Source organism: Hemiscyllium ocellatum, chromosome 18 (assembly GCF_020745735.1).
Source record: "Hemiscyllium ocellatum isolate sHemOce1 chromosome 18, sHemOce1.pat.X.cur, whole genome shotgun sequence".
NCBI classification, from domain to species: Eukaryota; Metazoa; Chordata; class Chondrichthyes; order Orectolobiformes; family Hemiscylliidae; genus Hemiscyllium; species Hemiscyllium ocellatum.
The window spans coordinates 37,781,690-37,802,622 of NC_083418.1; the positions used below are offsets into that span (position 1 = coordinate 37,781,690).

At 40.2% G+C, this 20,933-nt stretch overlaps 1 protein-coding gene across 7 annotated transcripts in view; it reads left to right on the forward strand.

Annotated features, from left to right (window-relative positions):
- abcc8 (ATP-binding cassette, sub-family C (CFTR/MRP), member 8) overlaps window positions 1-20,933 on the forward strand; it is a 226,633-nt gene that overhangs the window by 44,309 nt on the left and 161,391 nt on the right. For all 7 annotated transcript variants that reach the window (XM_060838873.1, XM_060838872.1, XM_060838875.1 and 4 more), the window contains 2 exons: window positions 4,888-5,130; window positions 19,137-19,325. In XM_060838873.1, the coding sequence (XP_060694856.1) occupies window positions 4,888-5,130; window positions 19,137-19,325 (432 nt within the window). The remainder of the gene's footprint in view (window positions 1-4,887; window positions 5,131-19,136; window positions 19,326-20,933) is intronic.

The following is a 20,933-nucleotide window of genomic DNA, read 5'->3' on the forward strand; positions in this document are numbered from 1 at the left end:
TGTGTGACTATGACTCAATTTTTACTAACTTTGTTAGCATATTAATAACCTTAAAACATTATTTTTGTGCTTAACCTTAGAAACACCAACTGACATTATATAATGAACAGAAGCAACAAAACAACTGAACATTTTTGTACAAATGTGTGGAGGTGTGATATTTACTTCTCCATGCTGAGCACTTCAGAACTGTTTAAAATAGCACAGAGTCTCAGATTTTCCTTCAAATGACTTGAAACTCAGTGTTGCAATGAGTGATTTTGCAAAGTTATTCAAAACATTTGAATAATTTAGTGTGACAAATATTTCATGTAGGCATCCTTTAACCCATGGTAGCTTCCATTTCATTATTTATCACCACAGGAGGTAACATTGTTTGTGGCTTGGGTGTGATTGTGCACTTGCCACAGACGTGCTCTGCAGAACAGTTTATATTCTACACAGAGTAACCCTTTGAGGATTATAAGAATTCAGCACAAATATGTAAATGCAACATATTAATATCTAAGAGAAACAGCAAAATTCTGAAGAAGGGTCTCTGGACTCAAAGCATTAGCTGTGATTTGTTTCCACAGATGCTGCCTGACCTTTCGAGCTGTTCCAGCAGTTTCTGGTTTTGTTTCTGGTTTCTTGCAGTTCTTGCAGTTTTTGTATGAATATGTAGGCTGCTTGGATTTGGGAGGGGGGAGGCAGTTATAGAGAAAGTGAGTGAAACGAAATACTGCTTTTGGACTGTGGTAGTAACTAATTGCCTTAATTTGTACTTTGTACTTGCCTGGAGGTGCTAAACAACACATCTGCAATTTAGCACTAAGTATTGATTAGAAGGATTGTCAGTGGTCTTCTTGCTGAGGAGGAAGTACATTCTGTAATTGAAGGATGGGAAGAAATAAACATGAAATAATGAGTGTCTCTTGAATTAATGCTTGAAGTCAATATCAATGGTATGTTTATTCCCAAACAGCTGGAAACTATAAGGTGATGGTGTTATTTGAAACATCTGCCATGCGACCACTTTAATAAACACAAGGAGGGATTTAAAGCAACAATCAGCATTTTAATGAGCCTCTGAGAGATCATTCTGAGAGGCAGAAGTTTATGCCCCTTTGGCCTTTTGTCATGCATGCTGCAAGGGCTATGTTTACATCCCAGTTATAGATCAGCACAAACACTAGAATCATAGAATTCCTACAGTGTGAAAGCAGACTATTCAGCCCAACGAGTGCATACTGACCCTCAGAAGCGCATCCTACCCAGACATACTCCCTACATTATCCCTGCATTTTCCATGGCTAATCCACCTAACCTACACATCCCTGGAGACTTGCCAATCCACTTAACCACCACATCTTTGGACTATGAGATGGAAACTGGAGCACCCAGAGGAAACACATGCAGACATGGGGAGAATGTATGAACCCCATGAAAACAGTCATACAAGGGTGAAATTTAACCTGGGTCCCTGGCACTGTGAAGCAGCAGTACTAACCACTGAGCCACCATGCCATCCAAAATCAGAATTACTGTTCTAAGCATGTTGTTTGCCCACATTCAAAAGGAAATAGCTGAGAAAAGTGGTTTACACTCCAGTTCACTAATAGGTATATGGAGGTCCTGGTGGGCCAGGTGGGAGAGTGGAAGCTGTCCTCTTTCCTCAGGATTCTCAAAATAAACCATGACCATAATTAAAACTCCCACTGTCCGGGCAGTAATGGCATCACAGGACCCAAGACTGAGATTGGATGTACTCTTGACTAATTATGTCAGGACCTCCCAGCTCATCAAAATTACCCTTCAGTACACTAAGGATTACCTCCTTTAGAATTACAGGAATAGCTATTTGGTTCAAGCACATACAATGTTTTTGTCATTGGGGTGCTGGCACATGCTGTAGATGATATTGGTATAACCCAGTGATGTTCAGCAGCATGCCTATCCCTTTGACAGTTCTGCAAAATGGTGATTGAATTGAATTGAATTGAATTTATTGTCACATGTACCGAGGTACAGTGCAGATGCTGTGGGTGTCCAAGTAAACAAAAATAAGTGAGCATGAAGAAAGCAAGCTCAGAGCCCTGAGTTCTCTCCTGTGCAGCAGATGTATGTGAAAACGATGTGACCCTGCTTCTAGAGCAACCTAGCTGGAGCATTGCATTGTAAATTGTTGGAGAGCTCCAATATTCAGTGGCACCATGTTGTTGCGTGTCCTGAGGTAGACTGAGATCAGCTACGATAATGTGATGAGGCTGGTGTTTTGTCACTGCTGACTTCTGAGAACGAAAGATGGAGATGGACACACAGGTCATTCAGTGTGCAATATGATGTTGCAGAAATGATGGTCAATATGGAAGTCCAGAAAAAGCATGCAAGTTGCATAGTTATGAGATAATCATTTAAACTTGCAAGTCAGGTGAGGTTCTCATCTCATCATTGAAACTTTAAAGGGAAAGTTGGATTTTTTTGTTTCCCAAGATCATGAATATAATTTTTTCATTCTCATAATATTCTACCAAATTGTTCACTATTGCCGATGCCACTCATGGGCTGGGAAAATTCCGCCATGAGTTTCCAACATGGATCATCAGTAGTCTTGGCTTCAGTGCTGGCAAGAAATACAAGTAAAGCCATAGCATTTCTCAGACAAGGAAAATCAGAATGGTGCAATCTCATATTTGAAAGCAAAATAGTGCTGATATAGTTTTGGAAGCAAGTGTACTGCAGGAATAAGAGAATGTAACTATGCCAACATAAACTATTATAAGACAACATAATTTTAATTTAAAATTCACAAGAGAAATGTACATCCTATACTGTTCTACTCAGCCATATTATCACTCACTGTTTATATCCAGTTTAATCCAATTCCGTAGCTTTCTTAATATACAATAAAACCTCAAGAGAGCAACTTCAATGGTCTAATACGTTTAATATCATATTGAATAAAATAAATAAGGACTAAAATTTTGCTGCCAAGGTTTCTGACATGAGATCAACATATAGGATACTCTTCAAAATAATTATCTCATTTATAGAGTGAAATAATATGCAAGATAGCTTTAAAAAGCATGTATTTTCTCTTCTGATTGGAAATCTTTTAATCAGGGCTTCTTTCCCCTAAAGTTGCTCATGACATTCATAGCTGCATTCCAAAGAGGATTCATTGAAATTAGCGGAGCTCATGAATCCAGATCAGAAAATATAAAATGCCGATGCAGACTTGCTGACTAGAAAATATTTCCATGTTGTATATTTTATGTATTTCTATACAAAATGCATACTGTCTTCAGAATCTCGCACTTGAATTACTTGCATCAGGTTTCCACCTCTGAGCCAGTCCCAAGACAGCTTATATCAAAATCATGTGACATCATATATGACAGAAACAAAGGTAAACATTTCCCTTGATCTCCTCCATCTGTGTGCAACTTTTAACACAGTTGACAACATCCTCCACTTCTAACAGTCTTCTAGATAGGTGGGATACAGATGGGTTAGCTCAGTTGGTTGGATGGCCGATTTGCCTTGCCGACTGATATCAACAACACGGATTTAATTCCCACACCAGTTGAGGTTAACATGAATGATTCTCCTTCTCAACCTATCCCCTTGCCTGAGGCATGGGAACCTTCAGGTTAAACCATCACCAGTTATCTCTCGCTAATGAAAGAGCAGCCCTATGGTCTGGTAAGACTATGGCAAGTTTATATTTTAGACGGTTGGGACAACTAATACCTGGTTAACATCTATTAATAGCTTGGATGGAAGATAAAAACCAACATCTAAATTGTATCTAAGATTTTGTACTGTAAATATTCAATAACATTGAATGTTCAGGCTGGATTCATTGGATATGATCTATGCATTAAATATAAACTGAACATTTAAAATGGATCTGGATATAGCAAATATATAAGAGACATAATGCACATAATTCTTATTGTCATTGATGCTGTTGTCAAAATTCCTCTTTTCCATAGGTTGGGTTGGATATGGTATCCTGTACTTGTGAAGCTAACATACATGGTCACTCTGAGAATCCGTTGCAGAATTTTATTACATATATTTAAGCAGAAACAAAAAGTTCAACTCAAGCAAAGTGGAGTTTGTGGCATTATATTAGGTTTCAGTATACTTAATTTGAAGGAGAATAAACTTAACCTGCATTTCTTTTGATGTTTGCTATCTGATACACTTAGTGAATGATGTATGTACACATGTGTCTGTGTGCATGGGAGAGAACAGAAATAGCTTCTGATGCAGCCACACAATCAAAAAGATGACTGAAACTCTGTCTGGATCTATGGGGATGATGAGTGTTTATCTATGTAAGATACTAACTAGGCTACCAAATAACCTGGAACTCTTTCCCTTAGATTCAGCATCTTTAGGAAAGGAGGCAATAAAATTATATTAGTGGGCGGCACGGTGGCACAGTGGTTAGCACTGCTGCCTCACAGCGCCTGAGACCCGGGTTCAATTCCCAACTCAGGCGACTGACTGTGTGGAGTTTGCACGTTCTCCCCGTGTCTGCGTGGGTTTCCTCTGGGTGCTCCGGTTTCCTCCTACAGTCCAAAGATGTGCGGGTCAGGTGAATTGGCCATGCTAAATTGCCCGTAGTGTTAGGTAAGGGGTAAAGTGTAGGGGTATGGGTGGGTTGCGCTTCGGCGGGTCGGTGTGGACTTGTTGGGCCGAAGGGCCTGTTTCCACACTGTAAATCTAATCTAAAACAAAAAAATGGGGCAAAAAACACAGCGTGCGCACATTTACTTTATAATGTTAACAAAAGAACAGAAATTTACTATAATTAATAAATACTGTAAACTTTTAACTACTTCACTGTTTTCACTGAAACAATATTAACTCCAGAATTTATTGTTCCCTATTTAGCGTTATATCTTCTACAAGCATTCACGAGAAGTGAAACCTCCTGAAGACCTGCAGGATTTAGGTGTCAGATTCTTGCAACCATTTGTGAACCTACTGTCGAAAGGCACATACTGGTGGATGAACACCTTCATAACAACAGCACATAAACGACCTATTGACCTTAAAGCCATTGGCAAGCTGCCTTTTGCTATGAGAGCTGCGACCAATTATATGCACCTAAAAGATGCATATGAAGCACAAAAGGTAGAGCACTCAAATATTTTAAAACATTTTGTTTAGTTTTGAGTATTTTGCTTAAATGTTTAATACTGTGTATTAGACTCCCTTGGTTATTCTGTGCATAAGTGCCTTGTTACTCACATGGGCACATCAAGAATTTCTAGGATTTAGCTGCAGATCTGTGTTCTGCTGGTCTACTTTTACCTTGGAAAGGATTATCTCATATTACCAAACTAGGAAGAAAAAGATCTATTTTTATTCTCTGCTTCTGATCACAAGTAAGTGATACCGGCATTTGTGTATAAATGGGTAACAACTAGATGTAACTGAAGTGTGAAGTTCCACAATTGACCTATTGACACTTCCTGTTTTCACACTGGAACAGTTGGCATTGAGTTTAGTTTGGTAGAGGTGCTAGCACATATAAATCAGCATCACAGCATGAGCCACCACTCTCAGAGAAGTTAAAATCCCAAAAGGGAAAAAAAATGAAGTGATAGCAGAGGCTACTTTCTTGGAAGTTAATGCTTGTAAATCATTCTTTCAATAAACCTGATAAAACAGCAATTAATGTGAAAATGTTTAGGTTACTCACATGATCTCCACATATTCTAGAAACTGGATGGTAAATTGATCAGCAGTTTTTGATCACAGAGGATACCATTTGTGAGGCTTTTGACTTAGTGTAAGAGCCAAAAGTTAGATTTTTCAGCTATACTTCATTGCTGGATGATCATCCATTCATTCTTCCAGAAAGTAAGCAGGACCCTCAGGACTAAACCTACAATTAGAAAGTATCCTTATATAATGTCCTATTTATCAAGCAAGCTAAATGAAGACTTTGTGAAACCCAGTTTGTTGGGACAATTGGTTTGTTATTACAGTCTAAATGGGTGACCATTGGAAACCAATCCAACTTATTTGAGACTTTGAACTTCTATTATGAAAAAGTGAGTCTGAAAGTTCTTTGATCTCCATTGCTTTTAAAGGCAAATAGTCATTGTGAAAGCTGTTATCAAAGCTCCCACTGCTTCAACTGGATGGATGATGAATAATTTCTATAACCATATCCCTAGATCAGGAAGTTCACTTGCAATAACACATGGACATTCTTTCTTTCCATCAGTTAAAGTTTAATAATAAATTCCATAAATTCTAGAAACTACGATACAAATATAGCTAAACTTTATTCCATAAGGTGACTAGAAATAACACAAGAATAATCCCTTGTAATCTTACAGTGACAACTGTGATAAGTTGTGTAGCATTGCCTTTCTTATTTTTCATCAGGATTTTTTGAGGGAAATTCATTTGTACCACAATGTTGGGATTCTATGATCTCTGATTATACATACTGCTTGACCATTGGCAGCATATGTAAATATCTTCTAACAGATCTTCTTCCCCTATAATCACATTTGATTATTTATATTCATTGTAGCCACATAAAAGCAGCTTAAGAATAAAAGGCATTGAATATATTTGTACACTTTTTTTTACTGGCACATTTTGGAACAGTGCCATTCCATTTCGCCTGACATCAGAATAGCAGAACAGCTGGTTCTAAAAGGAAAGGTGATTAATTTTTTTTTTAACAATCAGGTTTATGTCAGATATTTCACCAAACATTCTAGATTGCCATCTATTGTAGTAGGCTGGCATCCAGTTGTTTGAAAAACAGCCAAACATCTGTTTGGACTTCTGCTACAATTATGTTGATATTTGTGTGTCATCCATCTTCTCTGGAGTTACATATAGAAATCCAAATTTTGTTCTGGTCAAATATTATAAAGAGTTGACCTTCCACAAAACCATCAGAGAAAAGACTTGGCATACTAGAAACAATCAGAAGGATTTAGCTATACAAATAGATATATTCAAGAAGGATTTAGAGCTAAAGGGATCAGAGGATATGGGGAGGAAGTGGAAACAGGATACTTAGTTGGATGATCAGCTATGATCATATTGAATGGTCGAGCCAATTGAAGGACTGAATGGCCTATTCCTACTCCTGTTTTCTATTAATCATCTTTCAGACATCTCTAAAAGATATCCAAGAGATTGTAAGTTTTCTCTTTTTGCAAATCAAAACAGTATACAGTTTTCAGTGTACTTTGTGGTCTGTTAACAAAGATAAATTTTCAGCAATCTTTTCAAAAGATAATCTCATCAAGATTCAAATAAGTATTACATAGATTAACTTTGACTTTTGTAAAAACCCTTTGGATTCTCCTTAATTCTATTTGCCAATGCTATCTCATGTCCCCTTTTTGCCCTCCTGATTTCCCTCTTAAGTGGACTCCTACTTCCCTTATACTCTTCTAAGGATTCACTCTATCTATCCTGTCTATACCTTACATATGCTTCCTTCGTTTTCTTAACCAAACCCCCAATTTCTTTAGTCATCCAGCATTCCCTATACCTACCAGTTTTCCCTTTCACTCTGACAGGAATAAACTTTCTCTGGATTCTCGTTATCTCAGTTCTGAAGGCTGCACATTTTCCAGCCGTCCCTTTACCTGTGAACATCTGCCTCCAATCAGCTTTTGAAAACTCTTGCCTCGTAACGTCAAAATTGGCTTTTCTCCAATTTAGAACTTCAACTTTTAGATCTGGTCTATCCTTTTCCATCACTATTTTAAAACTAATAGAATTATGGTCGCTGGCCCCAAAATGCTCCCCCACTGACACCTCAGAAACCAGCCCTGCCTTATTTCCCAAGAGTTGGTCAAGATTTGCGCCTTCTCTAGTAGCTACATCCACATACTAAATCAGAAAATTGTCTTGTACGCACTTAAGAAATTCCTCTCCATCTAAGCTTTTAACACAATGGCAGTCCCAGTCAATGTTTGGAAAGTTACAATCTTCTACCATAACTACCCTATTATTCTTACAAATAACTGAGATCTCCTTACAAGTTTGTTTCTCAATTTCCCTCTGATTATTAGGGAGTCTATAATACAATCCCAATAAGGTGATCATCCCTTTCTTATTTCTGAGTTCCACCCAAATAACTTCCCTGGATGTATTTCCGGGAATATCCTCCCTCAGCACAGCTGTAATGCTATCCCTTAAGAAAAATGCCACTCCCCCTCCTCTCTTGCCTCCCTTTCTATCTTTCCTGTAGCATTTGTATCCTGGAATATTAAGCTGCCAGTCCTGCCCATCTCTGAGCCATGTTTCTGTAATTGCTATGATATCCCAGTCCCATGTTCCTAACCATGCCCTGAGTTCATCTGCCTTCCCTGTTAGACTCCTTGAATTGAAATAAATGTAGTTTAATTTATTAGTCCTACCTTCTCCCTGCTGCCGTGACTGTTTGACTCACTTCCGTTCTCAGCTGTACCAGTCTCAGATTGATCTCTTTTCACACTATCTCCCCCACCTTACTAGTTTAAATCATCTCAAGCAGTTTTAGCAAATTTCCCTGCCAGGAAATTAGTCCACTTCCAATTTAGGTCCAATCCATCCTTCTTGTACAGGTCATTTCTATCCCAAAAGAGATTCCAATGATCCAAAAATGTGAATCCTTCTCCCATACACCAGCTCCTCAGCCAGGCATACATCTGCTCTATCCTCCTATTCCTGCCTTCACTAGCTTGTAGCACTGGGAGCAATCCAGATATTGCTACCCTTGAGGACCTCCTTTTTAAATTTCTGCCTAACTCTCTGTAATTTCCCTTCAGAATCTCAACCTTTTCCTTTCCTATATCATTGGTTCCAATGTGGACAATGACCTCCTGCTGGCCCCCATCCCCCGTGAGAACATTCTGCGCCCTCTCTGAGATATCCTTGATCCTGGAACAAGGGAAGCAACACACCATTTTGCTTTTTCTCTGCTGGCCACAGAAACATCTGTCTGTACCTCAGACTACAGAATCCCCTAACACAATTGATCTCTTGGAAGCCGACATATCCCTCATTGCATTAGAGCCAGTCTCAATACCAGAAACTTGGCTGTTTGTGCTACGTTCCCCTGAGAATCCATCACCCCCTACATTTTCCGAAACAGCATACCTGTTTGAAATGGGTATAATCCACAAAAGACTCCTACCCAAGGTGCCGACCTCTCTCACCCTTCCTGGAGTTAACCCAATTATGTGATTGTATCTGAGACTTCCCCCCCACTTCCTATAACTGCCATCCATCACATACTGTTGCTATTGCAAATTCCTCATCGCTTCTATCTGTCTCTCCGACCAATCCACTCGATCTGATAAGATTCACATCCAACAGCACTTATGGCAGATATAATCCGTAGTAACCCTTAAACTCTCTTTAAACTCCCACATCTAACAAGAAGTACATCTCACTGCAAAGGCCATTTTTGCTCCTTCACAATCTACAGACCCAGAAAATAACACCATCTTAATCCTCTACAAACACCACCCCAGGTTAAATTAATAGTTATGGCTTATATTTAAAGTTTAATCAAGAGACTTGTCTCTAAAAATATATCATCAAGAAAGAACCCACTGTACTCACTAATAAAGCCTTTCTCTTGGACAGACTTAAAACAATGATTAACTTATCTGATTCTGTGTTGTGAACTTCGCCCAAACTGGTTCCTCCAAGACTAGTTGTGAAATTCACTGTTTGTTAATTTTCCCAGATGGACACCGATGTCTAGCGACACATGAATTCAAAAACAGCAAAGGCAGTAACTGTGCAGGTTCTCTCTATCTCTCTCTCTCCTGCATTGTCTTCACCATGTGCTTAAAGGTGGATAAATCCCCAGGACCTTATCAGGTGTACCTGAGAACTCTGTGGGAAGCTAGAGAAGTGATTGCTGGGCCTCTTGCTGAGATATTTGTATCATCGATAGTCACAGGTGAGGTGCCGGAAGACTGGACGTTGGCAAACATGGTGCCACTGTGTAAGAAAGGTGGTAAAGACAAGCCAGGGAACTATAGACCAATGAGCCTGACCTCAGTGGTGGACAAGTTGTTGGAGAGAATCCTGAGGGACAGGATGTACATGTATTTGGAAAGGCAAGGACTGACTAGGGATAGTCAACATGGCTTTGTGCATGGGAAAACATGTCTCACAAACTTGATTGAGTTTTTGAAGAAGTAACAAAGAATATTGATGAGGGCAGAGCAGTAGATGTGATCTATATGGACTTCAGTAAGGTGTTCGACAAGGTTCCCCATGAGAGACTGATTAGCAAGATTAGATCTCATGGAATAAAGGGAGAATTAGCCATTTGGATACAGAACTGGCTCAAAGGTAGAAGACAGAGGATAGTGGTGGAGGGTTGTTTTTCAGACTGGAGGTCTGTGACCAGTGGAGTGCCACAAGGATTGGTGTTGGGTCCTCTACTTCTTGTCATTTACATAAATGATTTGGATGCAAGCATAAGAGGTACAGTTAGTAAGTTTGCAGGTGACACCAGAATTGGAGGTGTAGTGAACAGCGAAGAGGGTTACCTCAGATTACAACAGGATCTGGACCAGATGGGCCAATGGGCTGAGAAGTGCTAGATAGAGTTTAATTCAGATAAATGCAAGGTGCTGCGTTTGGGAAAGCAAATCTAAGCAGGACTTATACACTTAATGGTAAGGTCCTAGGGAGTGTTGCTGAACAAAGAGACCTTGGAGTGCAGGTTCATAGCTCCTTGAGTCGCAGGTAGATAGGATAGTGAAGAAGGCATTTGGTATGCTTTCCTTTATTGGTCAGAGTATTGAGTACAGGATTTGGGAGGTCATGTTGCGGCTGTACAAGTCATTGGTTTGGCCACTGTTGGAATATTGCGTGCAATTTTGGTCTCCTTCCTATCGGAAAGATGTTGTGAAACTTGAAAGGGTTCAGAAAATATTTACAAGGATATTGCCAAGGTTGGAGGATTTGAGCTATCGGGAGAGGCTGAACAGGCTGGGGCAGTTTTCCTTGGAGCGTCAGAGCCTGAGGAGTGACCTTATTGATGTTTACAAAATTATAAGGGACATGGATAGGGTAAATAGGGAAAGTCTTTTCCCTGGGTTCGGGGAGTCCAGAACTAGAGGGCATAGGTTTAGGGTGAGAGGGGAAAGATACAAAATAGACCTAAGGGGCAACTTTTTCACACAGAGGGTGGTACACATATGGAATGAGCTGCCAGAAGAAGTGGTGGAGGCTGGTACAATTGCAACATTTAAGAGGCATTTGGATGGGTATATGAATAGGAAGGGTTTGGAGGGATAGGGGCTGAGTGCTGGCAGGTGGGACTAGATTGGGTTAGGATATCTGATCGGTGTGGACAGCATGGACCCAAGGGTCTGTTTTTATGCTGTACATCTCTATGACTAGTATTTTATACCATCCTCTCAGTGATAGAATGAGTAAACGTTGTCCAGGGAATTTTCTGACTTTCATTGAAATGCAGTTGGAAACCCTGGAGAAACAGTATGGTACAGATTGATATGTGTTCACCTGGGCTATGGTGTGAGTTTGGAGAATTCCTGTGAAAATTCTATTTTCTGATGTCATTATATTTTCATCTATACACGTACCACTGCACTTGTAAAGTGTTTTTTTTAGGTAAAGCACATTGAGTTATTGCATTTGATAGGTTAGGATATAAATTCAAGTATTATTGCTATTTATCAGATGTGATATTAAACTAAATTCAATAAAATACAAAATGGATCAGCTGTAACATCTTTTGAATGATTTTCCTGTTTTATTTCCATCTTTTGGAGGGTAGAACAATATTCTTGTCATCCTTTTGTTTATCTCACTAGTTAATTACACATAATTTAAGCCTAAACTGGCAAATGATTCACTGCTTCTAGTTCAAATGTTTGTTTTCTTTACTTGTGGTTTGCTTAGTTACATCAATATTTAATGTCATGAAGGAAATGTGAGTCAAGAGCAAACTAGATGATCTCTCTACTGGTTAGAGAAGTGACTATTAATTCCTCAAAACTACAAGATTACCAGTGTTATGAACTTTTTGTTGATATTTTACAAAGTTATGCATCATGTTTTTGTTCTAAATGTTGCTAAAAACCAACAGTTGATATTCACTGAGGATTGGTTATCTGGGCATTAAAAGTTCTGATATCTTCACTGGTTTAATTTCATATGAAATTTCAAAACCTCTCTACAAATGTGTGCATCATGACATTTTCCAAACATGTCCACACCATTTAATTATCTGAGTAGTTTTGTTAACATTGACTTCAACATCTGAAGATGAAATCACCCTCTAAAAATAATAAAGTTTAGACTATATTGAGATCAACACATATGCGCATGTGCATACAAGCACACTCATGCACACACACACACAGAATGTCTTTCTTTCAGTGCAATGATAGGGTTAGAATACATCATCGTCAATGCACTAAAGTTTGAATGTAAGATGGAATCTATTTTTATTTATGTATAATGAACAAACTGAGAGAGATATTGATTTGGCATAGGGATGGAATTGGCCATTTAACCCCTTTTGTTCATTTGATAATTTGGTGAGAATATGACTGAACTGAAACGCAAGTTCAAAAATCATTTGTTGCTCTATATCCATTGATATAGGGTGTAGTTTTGCTCGCTGAGCTGTAGGTTTGATACCCAGACGTTTCATTACCTGACTAGGTAACATCATCAGTGGCAACCTCCAAGTGAAGCGAAGCTGTTGTCTCCTGCTTTCTGTTTATATGTTTGTCCTAGATGGTATCTAGATCTAAAAAAAACCCACCAATTCAACTGGGACAACACATCTATCCTGGGACAGGCTAAGCAAAGACATGCCAGAGAATTCCTAGAGGCCTGGCACTCCAACCACAACACCATAAACAAGCACATAGATCTAGATACCATCTATCAACCCCTCAAATGACATCACCACAAACCTCAGGAACCCCTTCCAGGACAAACATATAAATAGAAAGCAGGAGACAACAGCTTCGCTTCACTTGGAGGTCGCCACTGATGATGTTACCTAGTCAGGTAATGAAATGTCTGGATATCAAACCTACAGTTCAGCGAGCAAAGTTACACCCTAAACCTCAACCTGAGCTACAAACCTTCACAAACCTTGCAAAAATCCATTGATATCTTTAGTTAACAAAAAAATTCTCGTGATAACTGTTTTGAAAATTCCAATTCAGCTCGCACCCATGGCCATTTGAAAGCAAGAGTTCAAAATTTGTACTTCTTGTTGTGAAAAAGTTCTCCCTTATTCTGCTCCTAAAGAACCTATATCTAATTTTTAGATTATAAACTTGTTCTCAGGTTCATGAGGCCTGGGGCTTGGGTTTGACTCCTGAGATAGTAGGTGGTGGAATTTGGACTCAATAAAAATCTGGAATTAAGAAGCTAATGATCATAAAACTGTTGTTGATTGTCAAAACACCCACCTGGTTCATTCATTTTTTTTAAGGAAGGAAACTTCTGTCTTTACCTGGTCTGGCCTACATCCAGACGCACAGCGATGTAGCTGACTATTAACTGCTCTGTGGGACATTTGAGATTGGTTATTCTGTGAATAAATTTAAAGAAATTAATTCTGAATTTACCATCCAAAGTAATTTGTTTATTTGTGTGGACCCAATCGAACCTTTATGATCTTTACATAGATAAACATTTGAAACCCAAAGTATATAAGTCAAGTTCAAATTCTATTTCATTCTGGTGAATCTGTGCCCAACCAATCCAATCTCAATATATATTTACTGAAACAAAATCCTAAAATAAAAACAGAAATAGTGGTGAAATGAGAGGGCTGGGTTTTTTAATCACCTGCCATTCCACTGCCCAACACTGGGAATGTTTTCAGTGCGGGATGAATGGGCACTTAATATATCATGACTACATTTAAATTCATATCTGATAAATAGGAAGATTTATTACATTACATTATTACATTGGGTGGCACGGTGGCACAGTGGTTAGCACTGCTGCCTCACAGCGCCAGAGATCTGGGTTCAATTCCTGCCTCAGGCAACTGTCTGTGTGGAGTTTTCACATTCTCCCGTGTCTGCGTGGGTTTCCTCAAGGTATTCCGGTTTCCTCCCACAGTCCAAAAATGTGCAGGTTAGGTGAATTGGCCATGCTAAATTGCCCGTAAGGTTAGGTGAAGGGGTAAATGTAGGGAAGTGGGTCTGGGTGCATTGCTCTTCGGAGGGTTGGTATGGACTTGTTGGGACGAAGGGCCAGTTTCCACGCTGTAAGTAATCTAATCTATACATTTCTATAGTCATTCAACATAGGCAATATTTCAATGTGTTTTAAGTATTTGCACGTAGACTGGTAATTAGATAGACAACATTCTAGACTCAGCCTCCATAATAGGGGATGTTTTGCAGCATTCTGAAAACCAAACAGATAAGCAAAATTAATAGACATAAAGATGAATTCAACTGGTGTGGCCAGTTTTGTAGGCAGGACTATTATTATGCTTTGATGCCTCATCCACTATCTTTAACTTTTGCTAACCTACGTTATCAGTGCACAATGGCAGCAATGTGTCCCATCTACAAGACAAACTGCAGAAAATCTGCAGATGCACTTTTGGCAGCACCACTCTGTAGGGATTGTAATGAGGTCACCCAGGTGAACATCAAAGACATCCTAACACTCCAGGAGTTGACTTTGAGAGAATTGGATCAGTGTCAAAGACTTTCTGCATGCAAATAAAGGCTCACTTGGTTACGGGATACAGATTGATGTGCAGCTATGTCAGTAGCAACGAAAGTGGAATTAATGATGTAACCATGCAAAAGCTCCTACTAGATAATTCCAACTGAACTTCAAACAGGGGCTAACAACTGGCTTTATCAGTGGAAAATGCAGCAAGTGGAACATATGAGGTTTCAGGATATTCCACCAGTTTGCCTGAGCTTGGGAATACCACTTGAGTGAAGGCAATTGCACAGCCTAAGGAGGACATATCCTGAGCAGGGGGACTCTAGGTCAGCCCACAGCAAATCTCCAAAACAAAGCCAAGCCTCCCTCAAACGGTTAACCTTTTCTTCAGGATCCAGGCTGGCAAGCCATTATGGTTGCTACTGGTATAGAGACTTAAGGCAGCAAAAGAATCCCACTAGGCCTGAATGGAGTATGAGGGCTCTTAGGCCAGAATCCAGGAGAGTGCACACCCAGCATCCAAATCAGAACCGATCAACATAAATGTCTAGTTAAATGGTCATCTTGTTCTAATGGAGGTCAATATCAATGCAGCCATTTCAGTAATCACAGAACCAGTCTTTAACAAAATTCATTCTGGACTCCAACCTTTAAGTTTGCACAAGACCTTGTTAGACTGAGAACCTACACCAGGGAACCTTTACAGATTCAGTCCCAGTCTCAGAGAAGCAGCTAGTTCAGTTACCACTGATTGTAGTAAAAGAATTGGGCCCAAACCTGATAGGGAAAAATTAGTTCAGAACGATTCACCTAGTTTAGCTCAACATGTTTTGATTAGAAAATGGCTGCCCTGTGGGAAGTTCTAATTAAATAACCAAACATTTTTCAGGAAGATCTAGAAACAATCAAAGGAGTCATGTTGACCAGGAAGCAATTCCACCATTCTGTGAGGACCACCCAGTGCCATTTGCCTTACAAGCTAAAGTACAAGCAGAAAATCAGGAGGCTGGAAAGTGAAGGAATCATCAAACCAATCCGGTTTGCAGAATGGGCAGCACTAGCATGCCATCAGGATTTGTACAAAATACAAGACTGCCATTTTGTGTATCGTCAGTGTGTGCAATTTTCCAGTGGATGATGGAGAACATTTTTCAAGTTCTACCCATATTGCCATTTATCTAGATGACATGTTAATAACAAGGAACTCGAATAAAGAGCACTTAGAGAACTTGGACATAGTCCTTAGACATTCATCCCAGGCAGGCATACACCTCAGAAGTAAAGTATGTGTCCCAGGCACGTCAAGTGACCTACTTGGACTACAGAGTGGACAAGCCTGGATTACACCCACTGGAGATTGATCAAAGGTGTCCGGGCTCTTACATCTGTACCAGAGCTTAGGTCTTTCCTTGGGCTGGTGAACTATTACTGTAAGTTCATACATAACCTGGCCTCCATTCTGACATGTTTCCATCAACTCCTATAAGTGGGTCAGCCATCAAATGGTCGTGTTGTCAAGTCATAGCTTTCAAGGAAATGAAGAAGCAGCTATCATCCTCTAATATATAGGCACACTATACTCCCAAGCAAGATCTGGTATTGTCTTGCAATACCTCCCCATATGGCATTGGGATGGTATTAACTCATAGGTGGCCCAATGGAGAGGAACGCCCAATAGCGTATGCATCCAGGAGTTTGGCTAATGCAGAATGTAAATATGTCCAGATGGACAGGGAAGTTTTGATGGTCATACTTCACATCAAAAAGTTCCACCAAAGCCTTTACAAATGCAAATTGGTCATAACAAGGGACCACACCACTGCTGGGTCTAGTTAAAGAGGTCAACGCATTGCCGCCTATAGCTACAGGCCAAATTCAGTAGTGGGTTCTAATACTAAGTGTATATAATTACAAATTGGAATACTGTCTGAGAGGCCAAGTAGCAACTGCAGATGCATTAATCCACCTCCTGATGGCAGATATCCCAACGGTGCTCCTGCCTCTGGAAGAGTAAGTAATTGTTTTAAATTTTCTGAACACATCTCTAGTCACAGCTGACAATTTCAGATCTGATCCTCACTATACTAGAATAGCTGGTGGTGATGGGGAAACCAAAAGGCCTTTTCGGACCTGAGAGACCAGATCACTGTAGAGGACAACATATTATTATGCAAAAATGATTGTCCCAAGCAAAGGTTGCTGCCAGATATTTGCTGATGTACACCAGGGCCTTTTAGGAATTTCCAACATATAGATTTTGGTGAGAAGTTATGTCTGTTGGCCAAGATTGGATGAAGGCATAGCCGCATTGGTGGGACAGTGCACAGAGTAACAACAAAGACAAAAACTACTGCCAATAGCTCTCCCACATTCAAGGGAACAGCTGGGTAATCCCTGAACACAATTGCATGTCGGCTTTGCCAATCCTTTCAAAGGTTCAATGTTCTTAGTCATTGTGGACGCCCACTCAAAGTGGCTGCATGTGTACAGATTTCATTCGTCAAACACAGGGATGATGATAGAAAAAATGCGTGCATATTTTGAAATACACAGAGTCCAGGAAGTGTTGATCAGAGAAAACGGGCCATCATTTCCTAGCAGGGAATTTGAGCATTTCCTAAAGTGGAATAGCATTTGACCCATAAGCACAGCTCCATGCTATCCAGTCCAAACTTTGACAGTAGGCTTAAAGGAATAGCAGAAAGAACCACGAATGCTGTAAGTCTGAAACAGAAACAGAAATTGCTGGGAAAGCTCAGCAGGTCCACCAGCATCTATGAAGAGAAATCAGAGTTAACATTTTGGGTCCCTTCCTCAGAACTTTAAAGGAACAGCCTACAACTTCACCAGGTACCAAACTGTGCCAGTTCCTATTTGATCTTAGGGCCACCCTTCATGCAACCACAGGGATAGCTCCAGCAGAGTTGCTACAAATGGGGAAAGAGGGCTCAACAGCAAGTTAAACCTGATTTTCCCAGATCTTGGGGGGTGGGGGGGGGGAGGGCGTATGGGGGTTGCTGATGAAACAGTATCATGAATGCCAATGCTAGACACAAAGTCTGCTAACAGAGAAAGACAATTTACTTCAGGGGACAAAGTTTGGTGTAAGAGCCATGGGAATGGCCATGCATGGGTCAGAGGCATGGTCAACGTGAGATCGGGTCTAATGTTGTATGAAGTTCAGGGAGGCACAATGGTCCTGAACAAGCTCATGGACCATACAAAAGCTGCAAACTTGCAAATGGAATGGAAAGGTTGGCCGAAACTGTCAGTTCTTCCTCTCCACCAGGCATTGAAGGCACCTCGGAATCTGAGATGTCGTCACCTCTCAATGCCTTTGATGCCTGAGGAAGAGAATGAATTTCTTCTGAGGCACTCCAGTTGCCAGAGGTGAGCTCTTGTTCAATAAATGCTACCCATATTCGAGACAGAGTCAGAGGAACCTGACCCGGTGCTAAAATGCCCCAGCGGGAGCTACATGAGAAAGAACTGACCTATGTCCTCAGTATCAGAAAGGGAGGGATTTAGTGATTGTAAAGAGGTCAACCAGGTGGATCTCATAGAATATGAGATTGGGGCTAAAATCAGGTCCAATCAAGGAGCTCTGACTGACAGATTAAAAACAGAAGTGTCAGAGGGTCTGCTCACTCTGAGAGCTGGCTCTGAGAGAACTGGATCAATATAAGACATTGCACGTGTATTTAAAGATGTTGAGGTACTGGCCTCTGTACAGTTATTTCAGTTTCAAAATGGGAACAGTCCCAAGCCTGACTTGGAACTGTTTTGTCTGTTCCTTCGCTGTCAGTGTGGCAAAATTCTGGAGCTCCTTCCGTGTTAGCACTGTGAGTGTATCTACACCATGGCTACTGGAACAGTTCCAGAAAGCAGACCTACACCCATCATCTTTTCAACGTCCTTTAGGGATGAACGATAAATATTGCACTTGCCAGTAACATTAATGCTCCTGGATTGAATCTGAAATAACGTTTTATAAAATATAATACGTTTCCTTCTACTGCATGCTTTCCTGATCTTTCTTTTTATACATCTTAGACACTATATCACTACTTTCAGGAGGTCTGTATAAAACTTCCACCAGAGTCTTCCATCTTTTACTGCTCTTAATTCTACTAAGTATTTCCACTTGATTACTTTGCCTGGAATCTTTTTCTGCAAATGTTGTCATGTACTTCACCAATGTTGCAAAATAAAGTAACGCAAGATAATTTAGATTGAAATGATTCAATTGTATTCTTAAATGACATCCTTAATGTTATTACTTTTCATGTGAACCTATTTTTCAACATGGAGAAATATTTACATTTTAAGTAAAAAGAAAGTTTGAATAGATAGTATTATCGCTGACAAGTGAGTTACTTTTGAAATTTGTTCATCAATACAATACAGGAGAATGGTGCCATAATTCTGGTGGTGAGAAATGTGGTGTTTTCTCGTTGTAGATGAAAACTACGGTCAGCCCTCAGGATTCAAAGCTGATCTGGCGTGTGCTGCGGCAGGCATTTGGTCATCCCATTGTTCTCAGCAGTACATTTCGCATTCTGGCAGACTTGCTGGGTTTTGCAGGTCCACTCTGCATCTCCGGGATTGTGCATCACCTGAGTGATGAGAACAAGACCTTTCGTCCACAGGTACAGCAGTTTAATTGCTGTTGTAAAACATAGATCGAGCATTGGGCTCACAGAAAATCTGTTTTATACAACTTGCATGGTGAATCCCAATTTCTCCAACAAATAGCATCCAGCAAGCAAATACATAAACAAGTTTGTTCCATGGCTGCTGATCTGAAAGATCAGTCATTCCTGATCTTATTAACAAATAGAATAGATTGTGTATTCCTTTAATTTGTTTAGAAAGAAGTCTATTACAAGTAACTGTAAAATGGCTCACATCTCTGCTAATCTTCCATAATGCAGTTAAACATGAATACTCCCTGCTGCACAATATTTCCATGGCTCATTCAACACACAATATATTAGCATTCATTAATTCGGTAGTATAGATCAGTGTTCTATTAACTCCTAATGTGATTCCCAGCCAAATATTCACACAGTTCCTTCAAAACATTGCTAATTATTGCATATCCACATATTCAATGACTTGTAGACAAAACATTCTTTTCATCTTGCTATTGCTTATCATTTACCTATCTGATTCTTAGCTTTTTCAACTCTATATTCACGGTCCATAGATCCTGATACAGGTCTCTCAGCAGCCCTCTCACTCTGCCTTCTCAAACTTCAGGTGAGGTGAGACTAACTGCTCTTGACATCATGGCTGCAGTTGGCTGAGGAAGGAATAAGAAGTAGAACAATACATATTTGTGATGATGTCTTTGTGTATGAAAAAAGAGACCACCCACATGAAACAACAAATGATTGCAAGAAGCCCCTCACCAATTGGATGCGAAAACCATCTTAAAAAGGACTAATGATATCCTAGCCTTAACTCTTAATTGCCACACTGATCCATAACATAGTACACTACGTTAAAAATCACACAACACCAGGTTATTATCCAACAGGTTTAATTGAAAGCACTAGCTTTCGGAGCACTGCTCCCAACTACCTGATGAAGGCATCGGGGCCTCCATTTGCCGAGAGGTGCGAGGGAGGAGCAAAGGACTTCTGGAAAGGTTTTAAGTGGGTAAGATCTAAACCCGAGACCCTACACTGTAGGGCCTCCCTCCCACTCACCAACTCTAACCGTACTAGGTAAGTTTTCAGTTTTCTCTTTTTTTTTCTTCTCTTCCTTTTTTAGTTCTGTGCGGGCTTTCAGAATAGTGGGATATTGATGTAAGGGCAGTTGCATGTTCCTCCTGCAGAATGTAGCAGGTGATAGATACTTCACATGTCTCTGCCGACTACATCTGCAGGAAGTGCAGCTAACTCCAGCTCCTCGAAAACTGAGTTAGGGAACTGGAGCTAGAGCTGGATGAACTTCAGATCATCTGGGAGGCTGAGGGGGAAATTGAGAGGATGTACAGGGAGGTGGCCACTCCCCAGACACAGGACAGCTGGGTTACTGTCCGGGGAGGAAAGAGAACCGACGGTCAGAGGAGGGATCCCCTGCGACCGTTCCCCTCAGCAATAAGTATACCGTTTCAGATACTGCTGGTGGGGACAGCTTACCAGGGGAAAGCCATAGTTGTCAGGTCTCTGGCACTGAGCCTGGCACTGTGGCTCAGAAGGGAAGGGGAGAAAATAGAAAAGCGGTAGTGGTAGGGGACTCAGTAGTTA